The 24,077-nt window shown below is 43.3% G+C and overlaps 1 protein-coding gene across 2 annotated transcripts; it reads left to right on the plus strand.

Annotated features, from left to right (window-relative positions):
• The first annotated feature begins 885 nt into the window (after window positions 1-885).
• On the plus strand, window positions 886-23,540 carry KDM4A (lysine demethylase 4A). 2 transcript variants are annotated; one of them, XM_031600969.2, is made up of 22 exons: window positions 886-1,018; window positions 1,314-1,466; window positions 1,584-1,759; window positions 2,329-2,443; window positions 3,319-3,512; window positions 4,818-4,867; window positions 5,385-5,488; window positions 6,433-6,570; window positions 7,338-7,588; window positions 8,224-8,414; window positions 9,563-9,924; window positions 11,669-11,789; window positions 12,367-12,545; window positions 13,786-13,990; window positions 14,259-14,335; window positions 14,966-15,021; window positions 15,803-15,911; window positions 17,354-17,542; window positions 18,241-18,411; window positions 18,888-19,007; window positions 19,626-19,718; window positions 20,531-23,540. In XM_031600969.2, the coding sequence occupies exons 2-22, from the start codon at window positions 1,329-1,331 to the stop codon at window positions 20,669-20,671; spliced, it is 3,180 nt and encodes a 1,059-aa protein (XP_031456829.1). In that variant the 5' UTR covers window positions 886-1,018; window positions 1,314-1,328; the 3' UTR covers window positions 20,672-23,540. The 2 variants fall into 2 exon arrangements, with proteins under 2 accessions (XP_031456829.1, XP_090002678.1); XM_090146552.1 differs by lacking the exon at window positions 886-1,018 and adding an exon at window positions 1,041-1,176.
• The last annotated feature ends 537 nt before the right edge of the window (window positions 23,541-24,077 follow it).

Here is a 24,077-nt window from a genome sequence, read left to right on the forward strand (position 1 = left end):
AGATAAACAGCTCTGTAAAGGGCCAGATATGCAGAAAGCGAGCAGGTTGGAAGGTGGGAGAGCAGGTAAATGACAACCAGCCAAAGGTGAGTTAATGGGCACTGAGGTGCTCTGGTGCTTTCTATTCATTCTATTGGTACCCATACCAAGAAAGCTATGCTATGTTGAGGCTTGACTTGCTTCCTAGTGCTGCTAAATAATACACTGCTCCAAAACTTGCCTTCTGGGACTCTTTTTTTTTATTATTTGTTTGTTTTCAAGGGCAAAACAGTTAAAAATAAGGAAAAACAGCAGCTGCACCACCAAGCAAAGCTGCACTTATCTGTGCTTGGCAACTTCTTCCCCCGCAGTCCTGGCTTTTCTCGTAGTCAGCAGCGCTGCCATTTTCATGTGTAAAGTTTCCTGTTTCCCAGCCAGATACTTTTTTTTTCTTTCTTCTCGTTCTGCCCTGGGTCACATCTGAGAGCAGGGAGAATTCTCATCCCACCAACCCAAGTTGATGGTGTCTGTAAGCGAGACACCAAAGGGATCAATACTACGAGGAGAAACAGGCAGCGGGCCTCCGAGGACAGCTGAGCCGTTCCGGGCGGCCGCGCCGCAGGCTGGGCAGAGGAGCGGGCCCGGCACGCCCGCCTCGAGTAGGCCGCGGCCCCCCTTAGCAACCGCCCCCTAGCGACGGCCTCCGGCCCGGCCCGCGGCCGCCCACCGTCCGCCTAGCAACCGCCCCTCTCTCGGGCTCCTGATTCGCTGGTCCGCCCCGACCGGACGTCCAATTCCTATTGGCTGCGAAACGGAGAGCGGGCAGCGATTGGCTGAGGCGCCGGAGGCGGGGCGGCGGGGCGGTGGGTAGGGGGCGTGGCTTGGGAGCAGGGCGGGGCTCGGGCGGCGGGGATCGGCCGCGGTGGCGTCGGCGGCGGCCTGCGGGACTCACCGGGCGCGGAGTGCGGAACGATACGGCGGCGCGGCGGAGAGCCGGGGGGAGGGCGGAAGAGGCGAAGAAGCGGGACGCGGAGCTGACGTGAGCTCGCCGGGCGGGGACTCGCAGCCCTCCTCGTCGGGACCGGCCCGGCCCGGCCGGGGCTGGGGGGAGGGGCGTGAAGCGGCGCAGCTCTGCGCCGCGAGGAGGAAGGAGCCCCTGACGGGCGGGTGCGCTCCGCCAATGGAGAGGCAGAGCCGGTGCGGACGCGGCGGCGATTGGCCGGCGGGAGGGGGCGGGGCGTGCGCGCGAGCGGCGGGGCGGGGCCTCGCGGGGTGCGGGGCAGTGCGCGCTGTGACCGCGCCCCCTTCCCCCCCCAACCCCTTCCTCCGTGCAGCGGCGGCCCGGCACCATGGCCTCGGAGCTGGAGAGCCTCAACCCCAGCGCGCGCATCATGACCTTCCGCCCCACCATGGAGCAGTTCCGGGACTTCAGCCGCTACATCGCGTACGTGGAGGCGCAGGGAGCGCACCGCGCCGGGCTGGCCAAGGTGCGTCGGGGAGAAGCGGGCCCCGGGGGGTGCGGGGACCGCGCTTTGTGTGGCGGGGGGTGGGCGGGGAGGGACGGAAGGCCGGGCCGTGACCTCGTCCCGGTGCCTCGTCCCCAGATCGTGCCCCCCAAGGAGTGGAAGCCGCGGAAGTGCTACGATGACATCGACGAGCTGGTGATCCCCGCGCCCATCCAGCAGGTGGTGACCGGGCAGTCCGGGCTCTTCACGCAGTACAACATCCAGAAGAAAGCCATGACGGTGCGCGAGTTCCGTCGCATCGCCAACAGCGACAAGTAAGGAGCGGGCCGGGCGGTGCCTCTGTGCCCGGGGGGCGGCACGGAGCCGCTGCTCGGGGAGCTGTGTGTCCTCGTGGGGAAGGCGTTCGGCGCTGAGTTTGATCCCTCCGTTCTGCCCTGAGAGACCGTGCTCTTTGTTCGGTGTGTGCAGAGCAGCAGCGGGTGTAACGTGAACAACTCGTTGGCGAGCTCAGCTGGTTCACTAGCAGGGAGAAGGGAAATAGGGCTGTTCCTTTCCAGTCGCTTAAAACTTTGTTTTTATGTTTTGCTTTCAAACACATCCTCCTTCGCAGAGGAGCAGCAGTAGAAAGGGAAATTGTGCTGGGCTGAGGGAAGTGCAGTAACCAAAACTGAAAGTAGGCTGAGAGTGGGGAAGAGGCATTTTCCTTCTCTTCCTTTGTTCCTGAGTCCCTCGGGATCTGAGCTGTGGCTGCTGTTTGGGGATGGTGGGCTCTCTCTGGTGTGTTTGCTATTTTTGTTTTTTGTTTTTGTTTTTTTCATTGGTGGAGAACATTGTTTTAAACTCCTCAAGTACCAATGCTGAGCCTGTGGTTGATGTTTTTAAGGTACTGCACACCTCGCTACACAGACTTTGAAGACCTTGAACGAAAGTACTGGAAGAACCTTACATTCAATGCCCCCATCTATGGTGCTGATGTTAATGGCACACTTTATGACAAGGTAAGCACTGTTTTGGTTTTCAAGTAGCACTTATCCTTGCATGTGTTGTACTGCCTTCAATAAAGGCCAACACAGCATTTGGCTAGCTATCAGAAAGAATTAGTGATAGTAACACTTTCCATGTAAACCAGGTAGTTAAAGAAAGCTTCTAGATGTAATGTTCTGGGGCACCTCTGTGAGCACTGTTCACACTTCAGTGGCTCTGAGCAGCCTGGTCTAGTGGTTGGTGACCCTGCCCGTGGCAGGGGGGTTGAACACAGATGATGATTATGATCAGTCCATTCTATGATTCCGTGTGGTACAGCTTATTTCCAAAATGCAAAATCCACTCTCGTGCTTTTATGGTGTGTTATCATGATAAGTGTTAAGCAGTGACCATGCACTGCTTTGGTATTCTCTAGTGCTTTTATTTTTATATGACAGTTTCTGTGGTCACTGTGTGTGTTAGCATGCTAAACATTTAAAAAGGTTACACAGTCTGGTTGCTAGCCTCCTGAATTATAACTTGCTCCTTTTTAAAAGATGTTCGGGATGAACAGCGTTCTTCAAGAGGTTCTGGGCTGCTCTCAGCTCAGGCTTGCACTGTTGTTCTGCACCGTGTGAAGTCTCTAACTCTGTGACTGTTTCTCCTCCTAATCCTTTCTGTATTGACTGGTTGCTTCTTCTACTGTCTGGTAGAGAATCGGTATGTAAGGTAACACTGTGGGGAAACTTGGTGTAGGTGAATTAGCTGATAATTTGAGCTGTGCCAGAAGATGACTTGTCGTGATGTGCCGCTTTATCACAGATGTAACTGATAACTTTCTGTGACTTGTCTCAGTTGTGTGGTTCGGTTCTTCATATTTGTTGTTTAACACAAGGCTTGTGTTCTGCAGCACGTGGATGCGTGGAACATTGGCAGATTGAACACAATCCTGGATGTCGTGGAGAATGAGAGCGGCATAACCATTGAAGGAGTGAATACTCCTTACCTCTATTTTGGCATGTGGAAAACTTCATTTGCTTGGCATACTGAGGACATGGATCTCTACAGTATTAATTACCTGCATTTTGGGGAGCCTAAGTCATGGTAAGGTTTTCTATGATAGCTTCTAGATGCAAATTTACCACTTTGACACCCATATTTTCTGTCATTTTTTTTTTCTACGAGAGTTGAAAATTACTCTCTCTGCTATATTGCAGTGCAGTAAAATCTTGACAAAAGCATTAGAAACCTGTGAGGAAACTGAAACCAGTATGTGGCCTCAGTAAAATTTGTTTAGTTACCTTCTTGAAAGTCTAATTGCTGTTCTGCTGTTCTGATGCAAAGAATTATAATGTAAGCTGGACACTCTCTGGTGTGATAGGGCTGAAACCTGGAAATCTTGCTTGTGATTTTCTGAGCTCTAGTGTGGCCAGGTGAAAGTAATATGCCTGTTGTTTTTAACTAACTTTGAAATTTAGTTACTTATCATAGAGGTAAAAGCAGGGTAGTGGGTTTTGCTGAGCGATTGTCCAGTGTCAGAGCCTTTGTGATGGTTTTTAATGAGGATTCCTGAATTTTTTTCTCTAGTATGAATTGCATTTAAAGAGTGAATCATTCCCTTCTGTTCACAAGTGAATTTCTCAAACAATTTCAACAATTGTTTCCATGGCAGTTTTGTTGGAAACTGGTCTTTTTGGCTGCCTTTTAATACAACTTTGAAGTCAGAAATAATAGCTAGCACCATGTGAGCAGCGAGCAACCCCATGCAGTGGCAATGGCATGGGAATAGAAAACAGAGTAGCTGAGTCAAATGAAACCTTTTGGCTGTTGCTTCTTTTACAGTAGTAAGTGGAAAAAGTTAACATTGCTGATACGTTAATCTGATTTAGTCAGCAGGTTCTTGTGCTCTGTCTCAAATCAAAAGAAATCTAAGTGGTTTTAGTTACTGTAGCCAAACCAGCTTGGAGTTCTGTGGCACACATAAAAAGGTGTGTACAGAGAGAGACGTAGTACTACCAAACATGATCCAAGTTATGCAGGTGGAGGATGTGGCACTGCGTGATTTAGTCCAGTCTTGGTCTGAGCAGCTGGAAGATATTATTCCATTTTCTGTTTTGCTCTGTGCTTCTTCTTATACCAGGTGTACTAGTGGTTGTGTTCCTGTGAAATTAGGTCACTAAGTGTTTTTTGTATGTGCTGTGCTGCACAGATGCGCTACTAAATGAATTGGACTTATTATTTCCTTGGCTGCTAGGCAGAAGTCCACAGGCAGAAGTCTCCTTGAGGAGAGAGGTCAAATTCCTTGATAAAGATTTTTAGCTCTGTATCATCAAACTTTGAAAGAGACAGTGTGGAGATGAGATTCTGTTGTGTCAATTGAACTTAACAAACTTGTTCTTCTGACTGCAGGTACTCTATCCCTCCAGAGCATGGCAAGCGACTGGAGAGACTTGCCAAAGGTAACTGTGCCATTCTTTTATGTCCCATCTTGTTCAGACTGTGGGATGTAAAACCCCTACAGGTTTCAGTTCTTTCAGAGTATGACGTGCCTGTAAACATTTTGAGTGCACAAGCTGGCATGATTGAACTGATAATTTCTTTCAGGATATAGGTAGGATTACTTCCATTTGTTTTCAGTATACGCTCAGGAAAAATGTCACGTTACAAATCATGCAGTTGTGGTCTGTAAAAGTTTTAATGAGAAAATCCTTAACTGTTGATTGTTAGATCTGGAAGGTTTTAGCCTAGGGAAGATTCTTCTGCATGTTGTCTTTCTTACTGTCTTTCAAATGGGGATATGGTAAAGGCATCTCCTTTTTCATCAGAGCACACACTCATGTCCTTCTGATAAGTTGGCCCATACTTCTAGGCCCAAGGAAAGCACTGTTCAGACAGTAAATTTAACCTAAAAATTAGTGAAAAATAAGTCCAGTACCACAGAGTGGTAACATCATGCCTTTCCTTTATTTTAAATAGGATTCTTTCCAGGAAGCGCCCAGAGCTGTGAAGCGTTTCTCCGTCACAAGATGACCTTGATCTCTCCATCAATTCTGAAGAAATATGGCATCCCATTTGATAAGGTGTAGAAAAGTAATTGCAGTTACACTAGCTCAGTAAAAAGGCTCACGCATCCATCTCATCTCTAACAGCAGCCACCAGTGGGTGCTTAGAGAGGAAAATAGGAGTAAGAAGGCCACATAGGAATGCTTTTTCATTGTACCTTTGTTTATTGAGTGGTTGGGATCTAAAGGAGGTTGTGAGAAATTATACACATTGTCCTGTGTTAGTTTAACTTCACTGCTTAGCTGCATATTCATCAAAGGGAATTTTTTTTTAAAAGACTTGTTCTCTGCTTTTTTTTTTTTTTTTTTTTTTTTTTGGTGATCTGCCTCCTCAAAGTGACTTGCTTCCCATTTACTTTTTATCATGGTATTTATGATTTTAGACTTATTTCTTAAGCTGATAATCTGCTGCCTCTGCTTCCTCCTTCCCACCACGCAATTGTCTTTCGGGCATTATTTAGAAACCCTGTTAGATCTATGGGGACTGCTGAAGGGCTGCGTGGAACTTTGCTAGGCTGCAGGGACGTGTAGGGGAGCTGACTGAAAGCTGTACTCAAGTGAGAACAGCAATTAATTTCCGAGGTGAATAAATATTTTAGTTGGCATTAGGCACTCCAGCCAAACCTGCAGTAAATACAAATGAGTGTCTTAATAAATTCCAGATGGCTTATCAGTGTGTTTCCTATGTATAGGTACTTCTGTGCTATTTTGGTCCATTCAGTTGCGTTTTAGTAAAAACTCATAAGAGTGTTGCTTTCCAGTAAACAGGTACTTTGGGCAAATAGGAGAATAATGGAAATGAGTATCAAGACTTACCATAGCAGCAAGCAACTCCAATTACTGTTGTGTGGGTAGGGGATTCAGATGTGCTGCATGAGGAGTACAGGAACTGTTTTTATTTGAATTCACCAAATAGACTCTTCAGCTTTGAATAACAATATGATGTCTCAATTGTCTTCTAGGTGACACAGGAGGCAGGAGAGTTCATGATAACTTTTCCTTATAGTTATCATGCTGGCTTTAATCACGGATTTAACTGTGCTGAATCCACCAACTTTGCTACTCTTCGGTGGATTGAGTATGGGAAGCAGTCTGTATTGGTGAGTGGTTTGTTGCCATTCTGTTGTGTACAGATAACCTGAATGCAACACCTCATGGTCTGCTTGTTGAGCCCCCAGTGTTTGTTCTAATGAAGTGAATTCAGTCCAGCTTTGTCCAATTTAAGATGTGACGTTTGCTTTCTGGTAAGGTAACTGTCTCCAGTCAGCCTACTGTCCTTCTTCAGCATAAAGCATGTCTTGAGGGTTGGTTTGTTTTTTAATCATTGTATAGATCCAGTGAGGCTTTGGAGAAGTGCGGGTGGCTAACCAGCATCTTTCTAAAGAAGTATCTTGATTGCATAGTGTTATATCCATACAGAGATGCCTCGCAAGTGTGGATTATGTTTTCAGAAATTATGTTGAAGTAAAAGCTTTCAAACTTTAGTTGTAACTCTGCTCAGATAAGAGGAACCTCTGCTGCAGTGGGTGGGCTTCCTTGTCATAACCTCTGGCTGTTTTTGTGTGAGCTCATGGATTTTTAAGACTGTCAGCTTCTACCAGCAACTCTGTAAATGGGTTGGTGGGCTTTCTCTATTTGCTACTGTTGTAGCATCTTCTTCCATCTTGTTGCTGATTTCTCTGCCCAGTTTTAATGCCTATACTGTTTTGATTTCCTAGGAGGTGGTCGTGAAAGTTTTGAGGCTTAAATACATGCAGCTTTTGGGGTCTTTTTTATTTATTGAAGCTTCTGAAAGCAAAGTGGTATAGGAATGCAGAGTGAAATTGTTCAGTATGTAGCCTTACTTAAATATTTTCTGTGACTCCAGTGCTCGTGTCGGAAGGACATGGTGAAGATCTCCATGGATGTGTTTGTGAGGAAGTATCAGCCAGACCGTTACAAGCTTTGGAAAGCTGGGAAGGATGTGACTGTCATTGACCATGCTCTTCCAACGCCAGAAGCAGCTGAATTCCTTAAAGGAGATCTCATGCAAAAGGTCAAGAGTGGGAGGCAATATGCTGAGGATATGGAAACAGGAGAAGGATGTAAAGAGGAACTGGACGGGGATGAGACAAAAAGGTAGTGCTGCACATAGTCCTCTGCTGCTCTACTGCAATTATTAGCAATTGGATCCTGATGCCATTTGTTTGCCATTCCCACAAAACAATAGCAGTTGGAGTTAGCGGTTTGTTTGTTTGTTTTCTTCTTGGGAATAGAGTTTATTCTTTTTTATTCTTTTATTATTGTTTTGATCCAAGTTGATGATAGTCAGCGATAGATGGAGAATGCACTGGCTGGGAAGATAGTCCTTTGTCTTTGGATGGGTGTGTCCAAAGTGACCAAAGGTCAGAAGAAAAAGGCAGTGTATTGGGATCATGAGATGGTACTTGCTGGCAAATTTTGATAGTCTCAATTGCTGAAGACTATGATGGGCTAATCACCTTATGTTTTGCAGTTAAGTGTTTTCCAGCCAGTGTCAGCTAATACTCTTAAAGCTTTATTTGCTTGTTTTGTTTTTAAGGTAAAGACTGTCTGGCTAGAACATAACTGCCTGGTATACAATTAACAGATAATGATTTGGGTATGATTCAGCTTGCAAGATACTGTCCCATAAAACAGCATGACCCAAAGCAGGCTGTATTTTGTGTATCTGGACAGAAATTGAGCAAGCTTGTGATGTGTTTGGTAACCTGGCATGAATTTGTCTTCTGCAGTGTGCCCAAGCATCGCATAGGAACAAAAAGGCACAGAGTGTGCCTGGAAGTACCTCAGGAAGTGAGTGAGAGTGAGGCCTTTCCCAAAGAGGAGCTGAGCTCTGCTCAGGATGAAGCAAATGCTGCAGAACCTTGTGAGAGAGCTGCAGGAGAAGTTACGCAGCAGAGTGAGCAGGGGCACAAGGTTCCAGGTAACTGTGTCAAGCTTTATCCTGGTACTGCAGGACCAAGTGTTTCAGTTTCAGTCTTCAGAGATAGAGACTGCTGAGCTGAACTCTGTGGCACTCTCTCACAGCAGGCTGGTAGGTAGATTGTTGTCACATCAAATTAATTAATTAATTAATTAAGCAGATACTAATTTGGCAGAGGCATGGAAAGCACATCAGACACTTACTATCATGAGACTCAACATAATTGTCTTTTAATTTTCAAGACCAGAGAGTGCAGCTGGGACAGTTTTTGATAGTACCTTTTGTTAGATGTGGCTGACACTATTTGAGTAGTTAGCACTTTGAGGAAATGAGATGAACACAGTTTGAGTTATTTTATGACCTATGTGTGGATAACTCCCCAGTGAGAATTACACTTAAAAAAAAAATTTGGAGGAAAAATAAATGTTTAGGGAGCTATTCCATAGCTGCTTGAATGCAGGTAGGTCATGGAGGTGCTTTCATTCAGCTGAATTGAAAGGAAGTATCACATGAGACTTGCTTGCTTAAAAAGCTAGGAATGCCTTTTTTTTTTTTCTGCCAGCATACAGAAATGTATTGGACTTGTCAGTAGTGTACAGTCCTCTATATATCATTGTTGCACAGTGTGACCTGTTCATACATACTGCCTGGTAGTATGGCTCTGGTATGCTGTACAGATGTATAATTTTGTAATTAGTATGCCAGAAGAAAATTAATATGGCTCATAGCAGGACAGTTATATCTTCTATTTGCAACTTGTATTTAATAATCCTCTATTGGTTTGGTGTTGTTTTTTTGTTTGTATTCCCTATTAAGTCTCCTTTGAACCCTTGTAAGCCTTAGGTGGCCAGGAGTTGCAGTGTTCAGTTACATCATATAAGGGACTATATATTGCTGTTTGTTTTGAGCCCACCTTCTGACAGTTGTTTGATATACCCTAGTTCCTGTACTGTAAGCTGCAGTGAGCAGGTACATAGGTTATTATCTATTGATGTTTGAATTAGTGATTAGTGATCTAGTGTTTACATGATTTAGCATCACATATCTCTTTTCTAGTCTGCTTTCCTATTTGACTTTGTGCAAGTGGTGGTGGGCTGTTCTCTCTGCTTCCCAGACTTTAGTAAAAGTCATTATATCCTTTCTTCCAGATCGTGTGGGCATGGCTAAATCTGAAGAACTGAAAGTGGTGAAGCTTGAGGAGGAAGAAGAGGAAGAGCAAGAGGCAGCTGTGTTGGATCTCTCCATTTCCCATACTTCATCTTCTGGTTCAGTTTTGCAGACTTCAAAGCAGAGTGCACCTTCCAGTGTTCAGCCCAGCTCGCCAGCATATTCAGGGTCTTCAGACTCTGAGTCAACTGATCTGTTGCCAAAAAGAACTCTACCTGGGCCAGCTGGGGTGCTTACAGTCCATAGCTATGCTAGAGGGGATGCCAGCGGATCTGACAATGAACAGACTTCGGGAAAGAAAGCCAGTGCTACAGCCAGTGTGAATGAACAAGAATTGGCAGAGGTATGAATGGCATGAGTACTAAAAGCTTGAGAGCTGTAATGTGTGGTCATGGGTTTGCTGCCACAAAGCTTCTACCTGTGCAGATGACATTTTTGTTCCATGCCTGTTTGTGTATCAGGCTGCTCGGTCGTTACTCTGTTTTACAATACAGCAAGAATCAAAGGTGAACGCCTTACCTTCTTTACTCTTCTAGAAAACAAGGGAGTTGTTTTGAGACCGTCACTAAATTATTCAGGTGCCTTAAGGAGAAGGGTAGCTTGGTGGTTTTGAGATGGTGGTAGTATTACAGGCTGATCCAGATCCGTTTATGGTAACAGACACCTGTTTATACCTGATGTGAATCTACTTCAATCCAACCTTTGTTGTGAGCACATTCATTTGTTTGATGTTTTTATAATATTGCGTATGTGGGCACGTGTCCTCTTTTAGAAAGAAATGTTGGAACAAAAATTACTGGGTGGGGTAAGAATACATTTGAATGTTTAATGAATCCTTCACTAGACAAACCAAAAGAAGGCTACTGTAGGTTAAAATATTACTGGTGGTTGTTGTCTTCTCAAACAACTTTGTTTTCTTGTAAGTCTGAGTTGAAGTGGTGGGAGGCTGGTAACTGTTGGGTCTTCAAAATTCAGGAATTGCATAAATGGAACAGCAGCTGGGCTGAGCTATTGATGAAATTGAAAACGAGGGACTTCTCACATATACTTAAATGAAAGATGCAGAGTTGCTAATGCTGACGCTTCCATTTCATAATACATGCAGGGAAAACAAGAAACTGAATGGGTGTAGGTGGCTTCCCCCAGTATGGCATGTTTTAAAATAAATTTTCCGTTAGGCACTAACTGGGATTGTTGATTTACATTTGAACAAAAGCATGTTTGTTTCTGAGAACTCTGGTAGCCAGTTCTACATAGGAGAGCAGAGATGATGGTTGGTTTTGCTCTCTTCTGGCTTGTTGTAAAAAAGAAAAGATTTGTTGAGATGGAAGTTGCGCTTAAGATTTGCTTCTGCTTTTAAAGGAATGACAGATTCAAAGAAAGCATGTTCTTATGTCTTGAGTGGCTTACTGTTATGGGCTGTTAAAATCATTGCCTTTATTGCCTTACTTGTCAGGTTAGTAGTAATTTTGTCAGTGTGTGTCACTTGTTACTTCTTCTACCCATAGCTTTATATAAAAACTGTTGTTGTAGTCTCCTCCTTCCAGTCTGTCTGGGAATACACCAACGTAAGTAAAGAGCAGATGAGGTGAAAGTTTCCTTCCCTTTAAAATAAGCCTGTTATTTTGAGTGAGCTCTTCACTCTTTTTTAAGGCAGAATTTTTAAGTTGGCATACAACCTTCTTGGCTTTTCTAGAAGGCTCGAGACTTCTTATTGTAGCCTTTCTGAGTTCAGTCATTCAGTTTGTCTTTTGTCTGTTTTTATTTTTGACACCATTCTTATATAAGTAGACTTTTTATAAAAGCCACAATGGGACCTGTGCTAAGTCTGTGAATGACTCAACAGAGCATGTACATAATTGAATAATCAGCATACACCAAGTTCTGCTATGTGCTTTTCCTTAGCAGGCATGGTGCAAGCAGTTCTTCTACAAGCTTAGCTTAGGTTTACATCTGAAAATTGTTAGAAATAAAATCGTGGAAGCGTATGTGCATTTTGTGGAGGTTTCTTAAGTTCAGAGTATATTCTTATAAAGTTTAAAAGGACGTGTGCTAGTTTGAGTGCTGAATTGCTTCTCCTTGTCCAGGTAACAAAGGAATACATACAGTCAATGAAGGAAAGTAAGAAGTCCAAGGGTCGTCGCCAGCCATTGAGTAAGCTCCCACGCCACCACCCGCTTTTGGTTAAAGACTGCATTAGTGATGATGGTAAGCCCTGTGATATTTGGGAAGCTTTAGGGTGGGCCACAGCTTTGGTGGACAGCATAGGTTACACCTCTGCATCACAGAGGAGGTGCTTGTCTCATTCTTCTGTTCACATCATTAATCTTTCCTCCCTAATAGTGACTTCCTTCTTTCCTGTACTACTCTCTGGAAAGTTACAACTCTGAAAGGAAAATGAAATTAGTACCCTAGGCTGTTCCGTAACTGAGTCAGTTTTAGAGCATTCCAGTAATTGATGCAAATATTCATTATTCTGTTTTTTTAAATAGAATAGATACATTCTTTGTCTAACAGCCTTAGTCTTGATGTGTTTTGGGATCAATGCCGTTCTTTGCCAATAATCCTGTTTTGTATCTGATGCATGGTTGCTTGATTAGTAGATGCAGCTTAAAAATGAGGCTATGTTACTAGCTCCCATCACACCTCTGCAAATTTAACTTATGCCAGTCTTTGTCATCTCCATTCCCAATTTCTTGCTTTATTTAGTTCTTTTTTTTTTTTTTTGCAAGAAGGATATTGATGTAAGAGCACACAGTCCCTGACTAACAATCTCTTTTTGCAGAGGCATCGGAGCAACTAACTCCTGAAGAAGAAGCTGAGGAGACAGAAGCTTGGGCCAAGCCACTTAGCCAGCTCTGGCAGAATCGACCACCAAATTTTGAGGCTGAAAAAGAGTATAATCGGACCATGGCTCAGCAATCTCCTCACTGTGCTGTTTGCATGCTCTTCCAGACGTATCAGGTACATTGCCTACGTTTGTTAATGTTATAGTAGAGGTGGCTGAACAGATTGCCAGTGTGATTGTCTGTTAGGTTAAGTTCCAGGTGCCAGTAGGCAGAAAAGTCTAGCTGCAGGTTGTCAGGTGAGTCTGTCAGGCAGTAAAGGAGGGACTATTCCGAGAATGGAGCTGCAGTTGTGATCTTTGTTCAAACTTTAAGTCTGTAGAAAGTCTGAGAACTCACTTCGCTTACCCATACAGATAAAAATGAAACAAAATGCCAGACAAATACTTTTTCCTTTGTGAAGAAGTATTTAGTTGCTTTATTTAAAACAAAAAAACAAAAACCATACTTGTTTTCTTCAGCTTTCATAATGGTTACTTTCTGCTTGACATGCAATGCAAATCTGTTACAGAAGCTGAATAAAGAAGAAAAGAAGACTTGCTGGGAATGGTTCCACCTTGGTTGCTTTATCTTAGATTCTCATGCGTTTTTCATACAGGAGGGACAATGCAGGTTCATTCTGCTTCCATGCATCCTTCTTCTAATTAGACAGTCTACCTCTGTGGTGGCCTGTGAGGTGGTACAAAGGATAGTTTGAAACATACCTTCAGAGAAGAAGATTGATTCCTTTTTAGCTGTTAGAAAGCTTGAATGGAGTTGCATCTCAGTAAACTTGCGTGTAATTGATGATTGGTGTGACATCAGTTTAAATGAATAAATACAAAAGGTTAGCCTAGAAGTCTTGTAAGCTTTAACTGTGAAACTGTGTTACTAGTCTGCTTTTTTTCCCTGGAACAAATTAGTTTCAAGCTTATTAGACTTGTTGTGATTCCCGTTACTTTTTCATAGTTCATTTCTAAACAAGTGTTTATCTGTGTGATGATAATCCTTCAATACTAAAGATGATTGAACAGTATTGGGCAGCAGCATTATGGGCTGATGGATGCAGCAGAGGTATTTTTCCTTTGAGCATGAGGTAGTTTAGGTGATTCCATGAAGACTTTCCTTTGGAACAGATGCAGTTTTTCATGCACGTTGCTTGTTTTATCAGAGGGATGCAATGCATTTAGCCACTAATAATTTAATTTTCACATTGCATTTACTAAGGATTTTGACAAATTAATTTCCACCAAATCTACTAGCTGTTTAATCTTTCAGTGCCTTTTCTCTTAAAAATAGAATTATGTATGGAGTAATGGTTGAGTGAAGGTGAGATGGTTTTGCTTGTAAAACATAAATTTCATGTGCATCCCTTATAGGCAGAGTGTGGAGGCAGCAGTCAGAACTCTGGAGTAACTCCAGGTGCTGCAGACGGGAAGATCAGAACCAAGCCTCTGATTCCTGAAATGTGCTTTACTACAACTGGCTGCAGCACTGATCTCAATCTTTCAACCCCTTACTTGGAGGAAGATGGAACCAGCGTGCTCATCACCTGCAGGAACTGCCAAGTCTGCGTTCATGCAAGTGAGTGCAACTAGACTTAACTCTAGTGTTCTGGGTTAAGGCTGTACGTCCCAGTAAGCCTCTACCCATCCCTTAATGTACAAGCAGACTAAGTCCAGCTGTTATCTGAGCAGTACATGTTTGCAGTGCTGGGTGTTGAAGTGTGGAGCTGGCTGTATGAACAACATGAAATACACAGCATTGTCTTTTGGCTTATTGATTTTTACTGTTACTTTGCTTGCGAGTGGTAGGGGAGGGTAAGCTTGTAACTGAGGTGTGTCTCTTCTAGGTTGTTATGGTGTATCCCCTGACAAGGCCACTGAAGACTGGATGTGCTCCAGGTGTACAGAAAATGCCTTAGAAGAGGTAAAGTTCATTCTGAGATTCTCCAGATGGAGTACAGTACATCTGGGAACTTGCTTCAGATTATATTCGATTGTGTTACAGTTGTTTTAATCTCTCTTGTGTAAAGAAGGAATGTAATTGTTTCAACATGTGCAAAGCTGCTGATCTCTAGAGTCAGTGCATCAGTGTGGGAATAGCTCAGTCCTCAGCATGTGATATGGCAGTTAGAGAAAGTAACTTCTGTCAGGAGCTCGTGAGGTGTGCACCAGTGACAAAGGCAAGAAGAAAATGTTGCCTTTGACAAGCTGCATAGGCTCTAGATAAGCAGAAGATCTTGACCTTTGGAATTGTGTTTGCTCGTGTTTCTTCCACATCCATTTGAACATCCTTGGAGGATATAGGGTATTGTGTTTGTAAAAGGAACCTATAGCAAGAACTTCAGGCTTTGCCTTTGCCAGATTTGAAGTCTACATCTGTTGCTGTAAGTGCAGCAACTTATGAGAGCCGAAGGGCTGAGCTGTCCAAGGCATTTAGCTCTCTTCTGACAATGAAGCAATTTTTTGTCTGGATGTGCATTTTGATGAGCAAGTTTTTATCAAGTGCACTGCTCCACGCTTCATTCTTTCAGCTAATGTTTTCTCCTTGTGACAGGACTGCTGTTTGTGTTCATTACGAGGAGGAGCGCTGCAAAGAGCCAATGATGACAAGTGAGTGTTCCAGCTTTTTTGATCTTCAGGGAGCAGCTCAGTTCCATAGTAGATGAGGCGAGGCTGTATTTGATGTTGCAGAGTGACCAAATTAAGAGGTGTAATGTACCACATAAAAAAAATAGGTTCCTGATGAAATAATGTATCTCAGTACATTCTCACAGAAGACTTTGTTTTCTCCATGAAATATATTGCGGTGATGGAGACACAGGACAGCAACAGTTTCAAGGAGTGTAACATTGAAATTCAGTGTTTCTCTGTAGCAAGTATGCCGGGTGCAGCTGTTTGCCCTGCATTCTTTCCTGTGATGAATGATTTGAAGTTATTTGATGCAGACTATCAGTGGTACAGACCAGGAGCATTATGGTGTAACTGAAACTTATCCCACCCAGAACATTTTTGAAAGCTGTGGGGCCTCAGCCTCTTGGTCATTGTCTTGAGATGAGTTCAAGAGTGACTGAGCCATTACTATGAAGCAGGTTTGAGAGAGAATAAACACATCAGGCAGGCTTTCAAAATGCAGGTATGCAACCAGCATAAGTCAAACTAAATTGCTATTCTGTTTGACCTGTTTAGTAGTAGATTGAAAGTATAAAGAAAACTTGTGTTTGTAGTAGGAGGGAAGATTGTGCTGCCAGCTCTCAGTCTCTGTGTAGTGAAGCAGAAACTAAATTTATGTGGCAAGCTTCATCAGAACTGCATTTACTTACTGTAGTCCAACAGAGGATGCTGCAGAGATCATACTCACTCTTTTCCCCCCTCAACTCTTCTGTCCTGACAGGTGGGTTCATGTCATGTGTGCAGTAGGTGTACTGGAAGCAAAATTTGTGAACATTGCAGAGCGCAGTCCTGTAGATGTTGGCAAGATCCCCCTGCAACGTTTCAGACTGGTAAGGAGCACCTGTGCTTCACTGCTGGGTTTTCCTTTATTTTGTTCATCTTGCTAATTCTGTCTGAGAGCATTAGTCTTCAATAAGAGAATATACAGCTGCTTGTATGCAGTGCAAATCAGAGAAGATGTAGTTTCTCCTTAGAAAGATACTGCGTGTCCCATCTGGACTCTCCTTTTCATTCTTCTTGTCCCTCATTAAAACTGCTTTCTCACCTATTTGAAAATAGTTTGCTTCCATTCTGCAGAATCTCTCTGTGAAGAAAATAACTATTTGAATCTGTAGGCTTCTATCTGTGAGAAGTCCTCTCTTAAAAATTGTCTGAGATTCTAACTCTTATGTTGTCTTCAGCAATGACTAGAAGGAAAAATGAGGAGAAAAAAAAGCATCACCTCACAAAACAGCGTCTCTGTAGGTCATTCAAAATATGGAAATGTCAGTGAATGTCTTCAGCAAGAAAGCAGCTGTATTCAACTCTTCACAGCTGTTGTGGAATCTTGCTTTTATTTCTGCAGGCGAGTTGAATGCATATTTATGCTGAAAATTAAAAAGATGTTATAATGCATTGGACAGAATCCTAGCACTAGAAGCAGTCCTACAGGGAGCGCAGAAAGATGCATCGTGAGCCTATTCCTTCTTTACCCTTTCTCTAACACCTATCCTGGCATTGAGTGTCCGTGTTGGGATTGTACCTCAGCAACAATTCTGCTGCTGAAAGCTGATCCTGAGCACTAGAATTCCATGAAACAAGACAAAGCTACAACATCTCCTACCTCCTCAAAAAGGGAAATGACTCTTTACATGGAATTATTCTGTCTCTGGCATTCTTGCTTCAGGCTGTTTTAACCCATTCTGCAGTTAGGCCTTCTTGCACAGAGCAGAGCAATTCTTGGTCACGAATTACCTTTGCTGAGCAGTTAGGATTTGAATTTCCATTCCATGGTCAGTGAAGGAGGAAGAAATAACTATTTTGCAGTGTGTTATGGGTAGTGTCCTACAGTGCCCAATCAGGCCTGATCCAAGTGTCCTTGGGTCACTGGTAGTAGTGATAGAATTTTAACTGCTAATTCTGTATTAACTCCCCCCCCCTGCCCCCCCCTCCCCGATCTTTGCCCATTATTCTAATCTTTTATTTGTCTTTTGTAACTTAATAGCCAGGGCTGAAAGGATCTGTTAACTTTGAAGCACTCTAGGCTGATTAATCCTACATCCCCTTGTGCCAGAGTTCTTAGGCCACATGCCATGTGCATGCAGAGCTGGTAGATATTTACTATGTGTTATTTATCTTTGGAATTACGTACATGGAATTCTTGCCATGAAGTCAAGCTGTTAGCTTTCTATTTGTTTTCATCAGAAATTAGCAGTGCTTTCTCAGAGTGATTGACACAGCATCAGACTCTTAGACCTAGTCCAACCAGTGACCTTTAGTTTCGTGTCCACAGAAATGTATTTTCTGCAAAAAACGAAGGAAGAGAATTGCAGGTTGCTGTGTACAATGCTCCCATGGTCGGTGTCCCACATCCTTTCATGTCAGCTGTGCCCAGGCAGCAGGAGTTATGATGCAGCCTGATGACTGGCCATTTGTTGTCTTCATTACCTGCTTCAGGCATAAGATCCCATCTCAAGCAGAGGTGAGTGACATCTAGGATTTGAACTGCAGTATCTTGAAGGGATTGAAAAGCTTTAGATGGTGTAATTCCATTGAAACTTTGTTGAAGGCTTGACTCCTTTTATATATTCAGCATAATCTAATTATATTGGTCTTGGATTCTGATCTCAGTCTTGCTGCTGTTCTGAACTATCTTGGCTATTAGCTAAGTCCTTTATTGTATTTTAGTTTGCTGCCCAGGAGAACTGAGAGCATACATTTCTCTTGTGGCTGTTATAACAAAGAATAATAGTGTTATGCCATGGTGTTTAATATGCAAGTGTTAGTTCTGGGACTCCAGCAGGCTGTGTGAGTTGTCATAGAATTTCATGCTTAAGTGATTGATTAGTTTGTAAACTTCTTGTGTAGCCCATTTAGCTTTCAAAATCGCAACAGTCTATTAGAGAACATTGACTGTGAAGGCCTTGTGTTGCTCTGAAGAATGGGAGCTTAATTTACCAAGTAGCTTGTGTTAGGATTGGGCAGCTGTAGCTAACAGATTAAGTTTTAAGCATTTTAAGTACTGGAGTTAGAACTAAAATGCTGCTGATGGTGTTTATAGATACTCACTTGAGTTAAAATATAAAATATTTTGCTTCCTTCTCTGCCAACACCAGAGCTGTGGGTTTCAATGCATTCTTTATTCTGTCGTTGTGCTTAAGAAGTGCTTTTTCCTCTCAGCGAGCTAAGGCTGCACTCCAAGATCTGTCACCCGGGCAGATAGTCATCAGCAAGCACAAGAATGGTCGCTTCTATCAGTGTGAAGTGGTCAGCCTCGCAAAAGAGACTTTCTACGAGGTCAATTTTGATGATGGTTCCTTCAGTGATAACCTGTATCCAGAGGACATTGTGGTATGTTACCTTCTGTACTGGGAGCCTAGCTCCAGTAGAGGGCACATGAAGTGAATTAATTCCTGCCACTGCAAAGCTGGGTCAGAATGGGATTTATTATGTGCTCCAAACCTAGGCCATGTTGTGATTGAGATGTGCTGCATCTCAGGTGTTACATGAGACCGACTTACATTAAGTTAAGAACAGATATAAGGCAGTGTAGCTAATCTTGAGCTGCTTAATGATAAGTCCAAAAGGAACTTCACTATTACTTTTACATATTCTTGCATGAATTTTACTGAAGTCAGGCCCACAGTCGTGATTTGGATACAGATGACATAGATATTCCTCAGTCCCTGAAATTGAGTGATTGTTGGGGTGTTGTGTAATGTGCCTGATGTGACTGGGGTAGATTCCCATGTGGGTTGTTGAATCTTCACATAGGGAAACTGTTTACTCTTTTTTCTTATCTCCCATATTCCTTCTTTATGCTACAGAGTCGAGACTGTCTTCAGTTGGGTCCTCCAGCTGAAGGTGAAGTTGTGCAGGTGAGATGGACAGATGGACAGGTTTACGGAGCCAAGTTTGTTGCATCACATGCCATCCAGATGTACCAGGTACAGTACTGCCTGAAAATTAATTTCTTGCAAGAAGTAAATAAACAGAACCACTAGGAAAATGAGTGGAACTGTAGGAGGGTCATGCTAGAATGCTTGAGAGGCAGCTGCTCAGTGTTTTCAGCCATGCCAGTTGCTAGGAACAGCTGCTAGAGTTAACAGCGAAGTGGTTACTTCCAGCTCTGCGTATATCTGGCTACCTGCTTGAAAGTCTCAGCTTCTGAAAAGCACTGATCTTTTCTTGAGCAGACTCAGTTCCTCTGGCTTAATCTAGAAGTCTTCTATTGTTTTTGCTTTGTGCTGTGAGTGCATTATGCCTTGCACACTTCCAAAGGAGTGAATGCTAAGAAGGTGATAACATTGAAGTGATCAAGCACACTGTTTTGTTGAGTGTTGAAAGAATGTCACAGAACTTTCTTGGCTGCTTTTACTGTTGTGGGATTGGTGAGGTTTTGGTTAAAGAATCTTCCAGGGTACATACCTGCATATATATATATGAAATAACTTTTTACCACTTGGCTTTCATGGGAGGTTTCTGCAGGGGGAAGAAGGCAAGGGTAGCTGTGGAAGGGTTCTAGCTTCTGAGACTTGTGGCAGAACAATTTGTTTTTCTTTTAGGTGGAATTTGAGGATGGTTCACAGCTGATGGTGAAAAGGGATGATGTGTACACTTTGGAAGAGGAGCTTCCTAAGAGAGTCAAGTCAAGGCTGGTAGGTAAACAGGGTACAGATATCTAATAAATAAGACTGCAGCTTGATTTTCTGCTAAGTTGTTGGGAAGCTTGGTGGCTTGGTCAGGCTTCAAAAGGAGAGCTGGAGGGAGGGGATATAGAGAGAAAAACTTCTATTCTCTTTCCGCAAATAATGGGAATTAGTGGCACAGGGTCACTCCAATCACTTGTTCACAGCAGATTGAACTTGGAAGCTGGGCAAAGTTAAGGGATCCCTCCAGTTAAGTTTTAATTATCTTCCAGAATGGAGATCCCACAACCTCTCTGTGTCCCTGGTCCCTGTTCCACTCTTTCATGCTTCTGACTATGAAAATTGTAACTAGGGACTGTGTGCTAGGTATTTTGCTTTACAGCATGGTTCTGCAGAACCTGGAGGGAGGCACACAGTGTACTGAAGGTTTAAGAAAGCACGCAATAGCTGATTCCTGTGACAAGCCATTTAAACCTTCATGCACAATAATGCACAAAATATACTAGATTACATGGAAGTTGAAACATTACTATATTTATTTGTTTAAGAAAGCAACTGTGAACTTAAATTATCTACTCAGTTAAATTTGAAACCTGTGATTCTTTAGGTCTGTGATTACAGCTCAAGTAAACTTATCCCCAGACTTTTAAAACCAGTTTCTTAAATATTTTTCTTGTGTACAGAAACCCAAGTAGTCATTTTTTTGGAGAGGTCTGAATGTTTCCAAGTGTCCCACCTTGGTCCTATCTTTCACACAGAAGGAGAATGTGGAGGCAGGGATTTGGACTGTGTTCTGGTGACTAATTCTGCTTTTCCTTTAGTCAATAGCTTCAGATATGCGCTTCACAGAGATCTTCGCAGAGAAGGAGGTCAGGCAAGAGAGGAAGAGACAGAGAGTGATCAATTCACGCTACCGGGAAGATTACATTGAACCTGCCTTGTACCGGGCCATCATGGAGTAAGCACTGCCTGTGGCAGAGGAAGAAGATGCCCACCTCCCCCGAGGATTTAAACGCTCCAGTACAACAGGCCATATTTGGATGCTTCAAATCCAGGGTTTTTTTGTTTTGTTTTGTTTTTTAAAGAAAGTTATGAAGCTGATGCTCTGCAGTAGCTGAAAGGCAGCTTTTGGATGGTGAAACGGATCCCATTTGCTGAAGCTGATGCCTGCGATCTTTTGGTCTGAAGTTGGGTCTGTACTGAACAAGCCAGTTTGAGAGGGTGCTGCTTTCATCTCGTTGAGCCATCTTGCTTTTCTTTTAGAGACTATTTTGACAGGTGAAAAACTCTTCTGGGAGTTGTAGCCAGGAATCTCGGCAGCTGCAGAACAGTACAAAGTTTGTTGTTTTAATTGAATAATGTTCCTGATTTTGAGAGTCTCCCTGTTGGTTACACCTGGGCTCGAGCAGGCAGTATTACTGGTGCTTGATATTGAACCTCTTTTTATATTTATATCCTTTGTTTTCATTTGTTTTTGTTGTAAGCAGCTTCAGACTCTTGTTTCTCAGCACCTTCTTTCTGATGGTTGACTGTAGGCTGTTCAGATCCAAGCAGACAGGAGGTGCTCGTGTGAACAGGTGCAATGTGAAACTGAACCTATCGGACAGATTATTTAACCATTTAATATTTTTGTTCCAATGCTGTTTTGATTTAATTACTCTTAACTATATGTGCCTCAGTATAAAAAAAAAAAAAAAATCTGTCTGGAGCCCTGCACAGTGCAGCCTTCTAACAAGATTAAGCATTCACCTTCCAATAGACATTCATCACCCAAGAGTTTCTTCTGAGTTTCTTCCCATTCCAACTAATGCAATAATGAATAAAGGGACGGAGTTCTAACTCTTCCCCTTTGAAATCCAAGCATCACAGTATTGAGTGTGACAGGGCAGTGGCACCTGAGTGAGTGCTGTACCTCTTCTGTGGCAGCACTGCCCTTTGTGTGGCAACAAGCTGTTGGGTTTGTGACAGATTAAGCATGCACTGAACTGTATGTATTACTGAGGAGCTGTGCAGTGCTCTTCTCAAGCAGGAGTGCTGCCATGTTACTGTCTAGCAAAGGTTACCACAGCATTTTTATAAAGCATAAGTCGGGCACCTCTCAGTTGTGTGGTGAGGACTTGCTACCTCAGCAATAGGAACGGGAATTAAGCTGGGTAGTAAGTGCACCTTGAAGGTGTGCCAGCTTGCTCCAAGCAATGTAAGCATTAACACGCCACAACAGGAGCCATGTAAATATTTGTTCCTTTCCCATTCTGTAGGAAAGGGTTTTGGGGCTGTGGAGCAGATTGGCCACCTTCCTTTTTGCATAGGATGATGGGATGACTTTCTGCTGAAGAAGAATAAAGTAACGTTCTCCAGAAGTAGTTAAAGAGGAGAATTTTCTAGTGAAACAGATCTAATGCATCCCTGCTTCTATAGGGACATAGCAGTGTATCTGCAAAAACTGGGTTTGTAACTTCTTTCCTTTTCTTACATAGGAATGCTATAAACCAAACTATTCTGAAATCCTGGTGCGTCCGTCTGTGATTAGCAATAAAACGTAGTCTTGTGTAGTGATACAGCTCTTGACCACAAAAGAAATAAACTACAACTTTTATAAGGAAAATCTTACTTATCCCTACATTTTTATAGGGTCAGGAAGCTGATAAGAGTAGCAAAGATTTGCACAACGACAATTTTGTATGGACTCCCTCATTCCATTTTTGTGGTGGAATACCTTGTTCATCAGTATTGGAAGGCTTGAACAGGTTCTGAAAGGCGATAGCAGCTTTCCTTTGTGTCTTTTTTTTTTTTTTTTTTAAATATTCCATGCCCTAAATTCCTGGTCTCAGGGTATTAAATTGCTTTCTGATGAGTGAAATAGTTGACTTGATAAAATTAGGATGCATTACAGCCAGAGTCTAGTAGCTGCAGGTACTCTGGCCCAGACGATGGAAGCAGAATTGCACTTTGACATCTTAGCCTGTACCTAAGCCTCTCTGAGGTGATGTGCTGTTAGCCAACATGGAGAAAAGGTGGCAGGGTCCCAACAAACTTGCCTCTGTTCTTTCAGCATATCCGAATAAGATCTGGTATTAACTTCAAGTAGGCTGAATGCTGTCTGCATATTACTGAAAAACATACTCCTCTTATCATCTGCCGTTCCTCCTCCAGATAAAAGTTAGCCTGCATTCAGGCATTCTTCTCAAACTGCCATATTACTCAAGTGCACCTTTTAGGTGCTGTGTGCTACCTGTGCTTCGAACACCTGGCTCTAAACAGCTTCATCCTACACGGATAACCAACAACAAAACAGTTGGATTTGTTTGGAGTGCTGCTGCTCAACTGCAGCAGGTTTTGCTATCCACTTCTAACAGTACTGAATGGCTTTCAAGAGCTTCTATGCCTAGCGTTTGTTCTGGAGCTGGAGCTTTGTTCTGCTGTGTTTCCTGCAGGCTCCAGGCTTTGCTCTTGTCAGCTGGCTGCACTGTGTTGGAAAAGGCTGCCATTGTGCACTACGAGACAAGGGCCTTCCCAAGTGTCCTGTCAGTTCTTGTGCTGCATCGTTCACATGTGAACATACTTCATCCCAGTGCAGTGACCGAACTGCGTCTTGGCTCCTGTCTGTGAACTTCTAAAATCGGTGATCCTGATGTGTGGGGGTGGGGATCTGTATTGACTTGTCAAACAAACACTGGGTTTACGGCTTGGTGTATAACAGGTAGCCATAAAAGCTCTTTTCAGAGCAGCTGTCTCAAAGGTACATTTGCTTTCAGTTACCGGTAGTTTGAACATGACTGATAATAATTTTCTTCAGTGGCTTGTTTTCTAGAAGTGTATTTATCCCTATTACAGCATCATTCCAGTGAGGACGAAGTGCTGCTGAAGTATCAGCTAGTCAGGGGCTTCTGGAATGTGTTCAATAGGAGATCATCCTCAGTACACCCATGGGAGCTCCTGCGGCCCCTCATTAGGTCCGTTAGCTGCGATGCTGCAGGCATAGACCTCACTTCATTCTTCATGGAGCATCCATCCACAACTGGTTCAGGTTGGACCCACAAAAAGCATTTTTAGTACAACATAATCATGGCTTGCTCTTAATTCAGAATGAGCTTGATGAGCCAGTGATTATTTTTTTATAAGGTATAAAAAGGTGATTGTATTATTTGTGAAGCACCTGACTGCAGTAATGTTTCTGCCCGAGGCTGGTCTTCTAGGAGACCTTTCTCCTTCAGCAGCCTCCTCAGATGCCCAGAGTCAGCACTATCAGAAGTAGAATCCAGTCTGCTTGCTCCTTCTCTCTCCCTGGTGTTTTGAGCTGGGTTTGAACTGCTCCTGCACTGTCTGAGGAGCGCAGCGCTCTGACTGATGACACACGCAGGGGCTTCC

Source organism: Phasianus colchicus, chromosome 9 (assembly GCF_987193195.1).
Source record: "Phasianus colchicus chromosome 9, bPhaCol1.hap1.1, whole genome shotgun sequence".
Taxonomy (NCBI): Eukaryota; Metazoa; Chordata; class Aves; order Galliformes; family Phasianidae; genus Phasianus; species Phasianus colchicus.

Bases quoted from the DNA above. Each gene is read 5' to 3' on its own strand.
- KDM4A (XM_031600969.2), top strand. From the start codon at position 1,329: ATGGCCTCGGAGCTGGAGAGCCTCAACCCCAGCGCGCGCATCATGACC. The intron at 3,513-4,817 runs GTAAGGTTTTCT...TTCTGACTGCAG, and splicing joins TTTGGGGAGCCTAAGTCATG to GTACTCTATCCCTCCAGAGC. The intron at 18,412-18,887 runs GTATGTTACCTT...TTTATGCTACAG, and splicing joins TGTATCCAGAGGACATTGTG to AGTCGAGACTGTCTTCAGTT.